This window comes from Pteropus alecto, unplaced genomic scaffold (assembly GCF_000325575.1).
Source record: "Pteropus alecto unplaced genomic scaffold, ASM32557v1 scaffold113, whole genome shotgun sequence".
Taxonomy (NCBI): Eukaryota; Metazoa; Chordata; class Mammalia; order Chiroptera; family Pteropodidae; genus Pteropus; species Pteropus alecto.
The window spans coordinates 876,571-884,632 of record NW_006433949.1 but is presented as its reverse complement, the minus strand read 5'-3'; the positions used below and the strand labels follow the sequence as shown (position 1 = coordinate 884,632).

General features: G+C 55.2%; 2 protein-coding genes across 4 annotated transcripts in view; one reads left to right on the top strand and one right to left on the bottom strand.

Annotated features, from left to right (window-relative positions):
- RITA1 (RBPJ interacting and tubulin associated 1) overlaps nt 1–646 on the bottom strand; it is a 4,917-nt gene extending 4,271 nt beyond the window's left edge. The window contains exons 1-2 of one of the 2 annotated variants that reach the window (XM_006908576.3): nt 503–646; nt 14–151 (exon numbers count right to left, since the gene is read on the bottom strand). The gene's annotated coding sequence lies outside the window, so the exon portion shown is untranslated. Of the gene's footprint in view, nt 1–13; nt 152–316; nt 477–502 lie in introns of those variants that run through there. The other variant, XM_015586845.2, reaches the window with a different exon arrangement.
- Nucleotides 647–788: 142 nt separating this feature from the next.
- Nucleotides 789–8,062, top strand: part of DDX54 (DEAD-box helicase 54) — a 19,583-nt gene continuing 12,309 nt past the window's right edge. For both annotated transcript variants that reach the window (XM_015586844.2, XM_006908574.3), the window contains exons 1-8: nt 789–985; nt 3,258–3,387; nt 4,799–4,869; nt 5,440–5,628; nt 5,741–5,790; nt 6,873–6,914; nt 7,037–7,132; nt 7,903–8,024. In XM_015586844.2, coding sequence (XP_015442330.1) covers nt 812–985; nt 3,258–3,387; nt 4,799–4,869; nt 5,440–5,628; nt 5,741–5,790; nt 6,873–6,914; nt 7,037–7,132; nt 7,903–8,024 — 874 coding nt within the window. In that variant the 5' untranslated portion in view covers nt 789–811. The remainder of the gene's footprint in view (nt 986–3,257; nt 3,388–4,798; nt 4,870–5,439; nt 5,629–5,740; nt 5,791–6,872; nt 6,915–7,036; nt 7,133–7,902; nt 8,025–8,062) is intronic.

The following is an 8,062-nucleotide window of genomic DNA, read 5'->3' as shown; positions in this document are numbered from 1 at the left end:
ATCTCATGCCTACCTTGTGCGAAGAGCTTTAGAAGCATTGTCTCAGTTAATCCTCTCAACAGTCCTGTGAAGTAGCTTTATGTCTATTCTACAGATGACAAACTTGAGGCTTCAAAAGGTGAAGTCGCAGGTGTAAGTCATACCTATGAAGCTAAAACAGAAAACGCAGAATTTGAACCTGATAGGAGTCTGGAGCTTGTGCACTTGACCATTCTATTATAGGGGGGTCACGACCCCCCAAATCTGTCCCACATGCCCCGATCCCCAAGTCCATGTCCGGGTTGATGTCCCAGGTCCCTGCATTCTTATTTCCTACCTGAGCATCTTGGCTCCGGGACGTAGGCTGTACCCTCAGTGCCCCCTCCCCACCAGGTCTGGACTACTCTGCAGGGATGCCTGTGCATCCACGATCCTAGTGCATCTGGAATCCAGAATCCCGGGGCCCAGGACCCCAGGCCGCTCAGGCCCTGCCCCGCCCCCGGCAGCGCGCGGACTGACTCACCGGGGACAGCCAGGCCCTAGCGACGTGTGCTCCGCGCGCGCATCAAACAGCAACCGGCTACCAGCCAGAGGCAGGGTGACGTGGCCGGAACCATTCGCCCCCTAGGGTGGGGGGGACGCCGTACCGGACGCCCCCTGGAGCTCCCCAAAGCCGTTGCGAGGGGCCTCTCGCGCCAGCCTGGGGACTCGGGTGCGTGTGCGCGCGCTCCAAGCCTCCCGGGGCTGCAGAAGCGCAGGGAGCGCGGCCGGGGCGCGGGTGGTACGTCCCCGCAGACTCCGCCCCTTCCCGTTTCCCGGCGCCGGGGCCCGCATGGCGGCCGGAACTCGCCCGGCGGCCGGACCGCGGTCCAGAACTGCCATGGCCCAGTGGAGGAAGAAGAAGGGGCTCCGCAAGCGCCGGGGCGCGGCCTCCCAGGCCCGCAGCAGCGACTCGGAGGACGGCGAGTTCGAGATCCAGGCGGAAGATGACACCCGGGCCCAGAAGGTAGGAGCGCGGGGTTGGGACGCACGTTGGAGCCCGAGCCCGGGCTCCGTGCGGGGTCCCGCGGCCTCAGTTTCCTCAGTTGTGGAGTGCACACGGCCGAGGGTGGGAAGAGGTCAGCTGTCTGGGGGGTCAGGGCAGGTCGGCCGGCCGGAGCACGTGTCCCCAGGCCTGTCATGCCCCGGGTCCCGAAGGCTGGAGCCACCACGTTCCAGAGGCTGGGGCCTTCGGGCCTTCCTGGCCGGCGTTTGGTCGCGCGCACCTCATTGGCTACCTCTACCCACGGGGCGGGTCCTGATTCCTGTTCGTCCAATGAAAAGTGCTGGTGCTGAAGATCTGACTTTGAGAGTTTAGGGTATTCCTGAGAGAGTGAATTAAGGGGAAACCGGATCCCTTAGCTTAGGACAGTGACGCCCCCAACCTCTGCGAAACTAATAGTAACAAATTAAACTTGGATTTGTCGACCGCTTACTCTGTGCCAGGCTCTGTGCTAAGAACTCCACGAGCCTTTTCATTTAATCCTCACACACCAACCCTGTGAGCTAAGTATTTTCACCTCGTTTTTCCAGAGAAGGAAACTGAGGCCTAGAGGGGTAAAGGAACTTGACCAAGACCACACAGCTTGTGAGTGGGAGAGCTGGGATTCAAACCCGGGACGGTCTGGTTCCAGGGCCTGTGCAATTTCCACTACTGAGTGCCAACTGCATGCAAATGGGGAGGGAGGGCAGGTGTGTGAACACCAAGGAGGCAGAATTGCTGTAGCCCCTTATTCTGCACCGCCCTGTGCCCAGCTGGTGCCTGGCTCAGAGGAGCTCTGGGTAAGTAGATGAAGAAATGGGTGTTTATATGAAGAGAGGGGTCTGCACCCTTCCGAGGCTGGGACCAGACCTCATCCCACTGTTTCCCTGGCTGAGCTAGTGCCTGGCACACAGTAGGTGCTCTGTAAATGAGAAGAAACTCCTAACGGTGATGGACAGCACAGGAGGAGGGCAGACAACTAACGTGCCAAAGAAGAGTCACGTGTGCGGTTCAGACCCAGGGCTTTGTCCGAAAAGCCCTGTGTTCAAATCTGGCTCAACTCTCTACTGGCTGTGGGACATGGGAGAAGTTGTTTAACCTCTCTGAGCCACATCTGTAGAAGGCAGAAGTTGCCATTTGTGTAGAAGGCAGATAATTATACGTAGAAAGGGTTAAATGATACCGTCCATACATTCTGCTCGTTCAGTAAGTGTTGCTAGGGCCCAGATGTGTTCCAGGCACTTTGATGTCATGTGTCTAGAGGAGAGGTTGGCAAACTTTTCCTGTAAAGTAGGGTACCAGTCACAGCCTAGGGGTTGGAGACCCCTAGTGTAGTGGGCCTTAGAGCGTCACAATGGAAAGAACGTAGACTCTGATCCCCCTCTCGCTGTCTCTGTCACCTTGGGCAGGTCAGTTGATCTCTCTGTGCCTCAGTTTCCTTCCCTGTAAAATGGACAAGATAGTGGTGCTTACTTCCCCGGTGATTGTGAAGATTAGATGGGTTAATCCAGAGCAGCGCCTGGCTTAGAATAAGTGCTGTGTAAATTCTAGCCGTTATCACGAATTAGTGCTCCATACATGTTATTTCTGAGAGGAAGGGGACAACCCTGTAGTCTGAGAAGGCTCCCCAGAGGAGGCGTCTGGGTTGGGCTTAGCCATGCTAGGACAAGTGGGTTCTGATGGGCAGAGCGGAGGAGGCAGGCACAAGAGAGACCAGAGATGGGGAGGGGTGAGGGATCAGAAAGGGGACTGGGGAGAGGGGGACAGGGCATCTTGGAAAAGTCTAGTACCTCACACATAGTATATGTTTTGATGGGCCATCTAGAGTTTTTAATTTCGAGAGCTTTGGATGACAGGCCAGGAGGATGAGGATGAGGATATCACCAGCTATGCGCTGGGCCCCAGGCTAAGCTTCACACTTACGCTTTTTGTCTTCGCAACACCTGTGAGACGTATGCTGTTGTCATCCTTTTCCCAGATGTGGAAACACAGACTCAGGGAGAGTAAGTCCCTGTGTGAGGTCTCAGAGCTGGTAAGTGACAGAGTTAGGACTGAAACACGGGCAGTCTGTCTGCAGAGCCTACTCTCCTCCCCTCTGCCCTGTCGTGGCCCAGTCAGAGGAGAGAAGACATGTGATCTGGCAGGAGAGTCATGGGCTCGAATCCAGGGCAGGCCGGAAACAGGACAGCCACCCTCCCTGCGCACAGTGGTCTCATGGTGCCTGGAGTGATGCTGCTTCTCTGTTCCTCCCTCCCAGATGGGACCCAGCAGACCCCTACCCACCTTCCCCACCTCAGAATGCACCTCGGACGTGGAGCCAGACACGCGGGAGATGGTGCGAGCCCAGAACAAGAAGAAGAAAAAGTCGGGAGGCTTCCAGTCCATGGGTGGGTGAGCCAGGCATCTGGGGACTGTGGGGGAGCAGCAGCGGAGGTCGCCATGCCCTCTGTGCTCTGCTCTGGGCCCAGTGCCGTGGTAGGTGTTGGGTAGACAGAGGCAGGAGGCACAGCCTCCGAGCCAGTCAGGGCCTCCATGTGGGGACAGCGGGCCTGACACAACGAGAGAGCAGTTCGAGCGGGACCGAGGGCGATGCTGGTGCAGGAACAGGAAAAGACAGCGGGGATTCGCTCTGTGACGATGGCATTTCAGGGCAGGGGGTTACAGAGAGAGTAGTTGGCGGGGGATTGGGACACCCGGCTAGATGGAAATAAAGCCGAATTCTCTTTCTTGCTGTTTACAATTCAGCATCTGGAGCAAAGATTTAAATATCAAGATGAACATTTTTTTAATCTTAGGGGAAAAAAGGCCTTTCTCAGGGTGACCCAACCACTGTTTAATTTGACTTTTTTTCAATAAGCCCCACGCATGCCACAAAACACTAACCTAAGTTAAAGCAAATGCTGTATCGGGAATATATTTGTAACCTGTGGGACAGACAAAGGGTAAATAGCCTTAATATGCACAGAGCTTTCACAAATCATCCAATAGAGTTGGGTGCAGAACATGCATAATTAGCTCACTAAAGGAATCTAGACAGCCAATTACTATATAAAAAGTGTGCTAAAAGTCATCAAAAATCAAAGAAAAAAGCAAAACATCTACATGTGGCTAATTTTTGCTTTTTTTAATCACAAAGATAATTGGCCAAAAAGCAGCTAAAACCATGGTACTTTCCGGTCTCCAGTCCTCCCATCTCCACAAGCCCAGTCACATCCAGTTTCCAAAGGCCACTCCTTCCTCTTATAGTACCTTATACCTCATTTGTCTGCACCCATGCTCACACCCATCACGTGTCCTTGTCATGTAACACCCTTTTCTCTTAATTATTCATTACAAACATATAAAAAATACAATACAGCATGTCTCCACATCCCCATCCCCAGCTTCAACGGTTTTAAAGTTGGTCTTGTTTTAGCCACACCCTACCCGCTTCTCCCCATCACCCCTGAGGATTCTGAAGTGAGTCCCAGACATCCACTCCTTGTATCCCAAACTACTTCCTGCTTACTTCCGAGACACGCTTGAAACACACACACGGTTCTCAATATCGTCCAAGGCCCCACCAGCATCCCCACCCCCAGGCATTAAAAGTGTTCACATCAGCCCACGTAAGGTTCGTACCCCACAATCGGTAGCTTCGCCTCTTCAGTCTCGATTCTTATCCATTTTGCTCTATTGCATTTCTTGTTTCCTCGCTGTTTGCTTGGCGACATGAGAGTCGCCTGTCCCCAGTAGTTTTCCGGAGTGTGGTGCGGTGGGGCTCCCCCGGCCCCCTGGCCATTCCCATCTCTTTCTCAGGCCTGAGTTACCCGGTGTTCAGAGGCGTCATGAAGAAAGGCTATAAAGTGCCCACCCCCATCCAGAGGAAGGTACGTGGTGAGAGGGCCGATGGGGTTGGGAGGTGGGGGACAAGTGACTTGGCCCTTCTGTCTGGCCTCTAGACAGCCGCCCCTCGTGCCAGCTGTCACATCTGTCGCCCCTCTTACTCTGAAGCCCCACAAGCTTGGCTGCTGCACAGGCAGGGAAAGCTGGGCCCAGCATGGTGGAGACTGGACCCTGGGCCACTTTGCCATTTGAGGCCGCTCACTGACCTCCTGGCAGGCAGCTCACACATGCCCTGTTATCACCCACAGCCAGCGATTGCTGTCCTCAGACATTTAGCCGAGAGGGAGACGTTTCTCTGGGGTCCCAGGGAGGAGGACTAGACGGGGAGGTAGAGTCTGGCTTGACCTGCAGGAAGAAATTCCAAACAGTGGGGGGTGGTAAGCTGCCCCCGTCCCCAGAGGTGTGCAAAGAGCTTTGGCAAGGATGAGATCAGGGCTGGGTGACAGGCCCCTTCCCGTTCACTGAGATCCCCGGGTTTGCCCACTCGCCACTGGGTCATGTGATGCTTCGGCGCAGGAGACGAGCTCACCCCTCTCTCCCTCATTTCTCCCCAGACCATCCCAGTGATCCTGGATGGCAAGGACGTGGTGGCCATGGCGCGGACAGGCAGTGGCAAGACGGCCTGCTTCCTCATCCCCATGTTTGAGCGGCTCAAGGCCCGCAGCGCCCAGACCGGGGCCCGCGCCCTCATCCTCTCACCCACCCGAGAGCTGGCCCTGCAGACCATGAAGTTCACCAAGGAGGTGTGTCGGCCAGGGACGGGGACAGCTGGGCTGGGACGGGCTCGGGCGGGAGGCCTGAGCGGGCCGAGTCCTCTCGCCCTCACCCAGTCTCCATCTCTCTCTCTTTCCACAGCTGGGCAAGTTCACCGGCCTCAAGACCGCCTTGATCCTGGGCGGGGACAAGTAAGAGCCCCCTCGCCCCGGGCCACAGTCATGGCCAAGCGAGCATGTGCCGCCAGGGTGTCAGATTGACGAGCCCGCGTGGCTTATTAACAACAGCAACCGCTCCACACATTCCAGAAAAAACTAACCGGGGGAAAACACGCAGTAAAATACCAAAAGAAACTTCCACACAAGCGCTGCACTCAGACATTCTGATGCTCCTGCAAGACAGCTGGTGGCACACAGGTCACCTGAACGGGCAGCTTAGTTGTATATGTTTTAATGTGCCTGATTGTGGGCTGTTTGTGGAATGCACAGAAATCGAAGCACATTTGTAATAGTTCAGATTTGCAAAATGTCTTTTTCGCGATGTGCTGGTGCCATCCTTCCGAGGTGGCCGGCACCCCACCTGTTTCACAGGTGAGCAAACTGAGGAGGCGATGGGCCCAGAGCCATGCGGTGGTTTGGTAGTACAGCGAAGATTAGAACCCAGTCTCCTGCCCTGCCACCCTCCCCATCCCACAGTTCCTTATTCTCAGTGTCACTGTCACCAGCCGCTCTCGATTCTGAGTGTTTTGCTGTCCAGTGTTCTTCTGCCCACATTATCATTTATTACCTCTAGAGCGTGCATGTGGGCAGTTCCTCCTTGGGCTGTGCCTGGCCCAGAATTTTGGCTCCGACAGGTGTTCCAAGGGCGTTTTAGAGGATGACTAAAGTTGGGGACGTACGTACACAAAAGGTTTAAGAACAAGGACAGAGATCCAGGAAACCTGGATTCTAGGTGCAGCTGGCAGTTCCAGGGTTAGTTGGTAGGTGGCATTGTGGGCCGAAGGCAGCTTTAGTAAAGTCTGATGAGAGGGAGTGAGGTGGATTCTGGGCTGAGCCCATCCGTTTGGGAAATTCTCTGTTGTATCGGTCCTTTTGTATGTTCGAACTTGACTTTTTTGTCCAGACAATGCCGTTGCCTAGAATTTCAGCAATAGCCCTTCCCTAGTTGCAAGCCTGGGGCCAGAAAGTGGGACTCACCTGGCATTTGGTATCGAAAAGGAGAGGGACTAGACAAAGACCTGTATTATGGAACTGACACCTCCCCTCCTCCCTAGAATGGAAGACCAGTTTTCGGCCTTGCATGAAAATCCTGATATGTGAGTATGGATTGGGGACAATACTCTGGGGTCCCTTCCCAGATAGCCGATGGCTGGGGATGAGAGGAGGGCTCTGCTGGTGTCCCCGGCCCTGGGTGACCTGCCCTGCACACCCCTTGCAGAATCATTGCTACCCCTGGACGCTTGATGCACGTGGCTGTGGAGATGAACCTGAAGCTGCAGAGTGTGGAGTACGTGGTATTCGATGAGGCCGACAGGTGAGGCTGCAGCACACCCTGTCTGTGTGTGTGTGTCCCGGTTGGCCCCGAGGCCGTGAAAGCAGAGAGGCGAGGCTGGCTGAGAGGGAGTGGTGAGGCTGCAGCACACCCTGTCTGTGTGTGTGTCCCGGTTGGCCCCGAGGCCGCGAAAGCAGAGAGACGAGGCTCTGCCAGGAGAGAGCTTTCTGGCCGGGATCAAAGCTGCATTTCCCCCGATGTGGCTGGCCACACAGCACAGCTATCACCAGAGCTGACGGGCTGCCTGGACCAACAGTTTCTTTTTATATTGCTTTCGAGAATATCGGAAAGAATCATAAAAACAACAAACACGTCATTTCAAAGATAGGAAAGGAACACAAAGTTGAGAGCACAGGCGGGAACAAATCCTAGCTCTGTGAACTAGGGCAAATCGCTGAGGGTCTGGGGCCTTGGTGGCCTCCACTACGGAGTGGGCGTAAAATAACACGCGCCTCACAGCACGCTGCGAGGCCTCGGGAGCTGATATTTGTAAAGTTCTCAGAACAGGGCCCGACACACAGCGAGGGCTGCAGTCTATTCATTGCAACATGAATGTGTAGCAAACGACAAAACCAGCCCAAGATTTCAGGTCGTTACTGCTTTAGGATGAATTTGTGAAATAGAGGAAAAGTGAGCTGTTAAAGAAACGCGAAGCAAACACCAGCCCACGTGGGAGGAAGTGCGGTAGGGGCTGTGGAAGCCACTGCAATGGAAGCCGGTCTCCTCACCCCTCCCGCCCTCTGCCCTCACAGGCTCTTCGAAATGGGGTTTGCAGAGCAGCTGCAGGAAATCATCAGCCGTCTTCCTGGGGGCCAACAGACGGTCCTGTTCTCCGCCACGCTGCCCAAAATGCTGGTGGAGTTCGCCCGGGCCGGTGAGTGAGCTGGGGGAACAGGACGAGGGGAGGCTGGC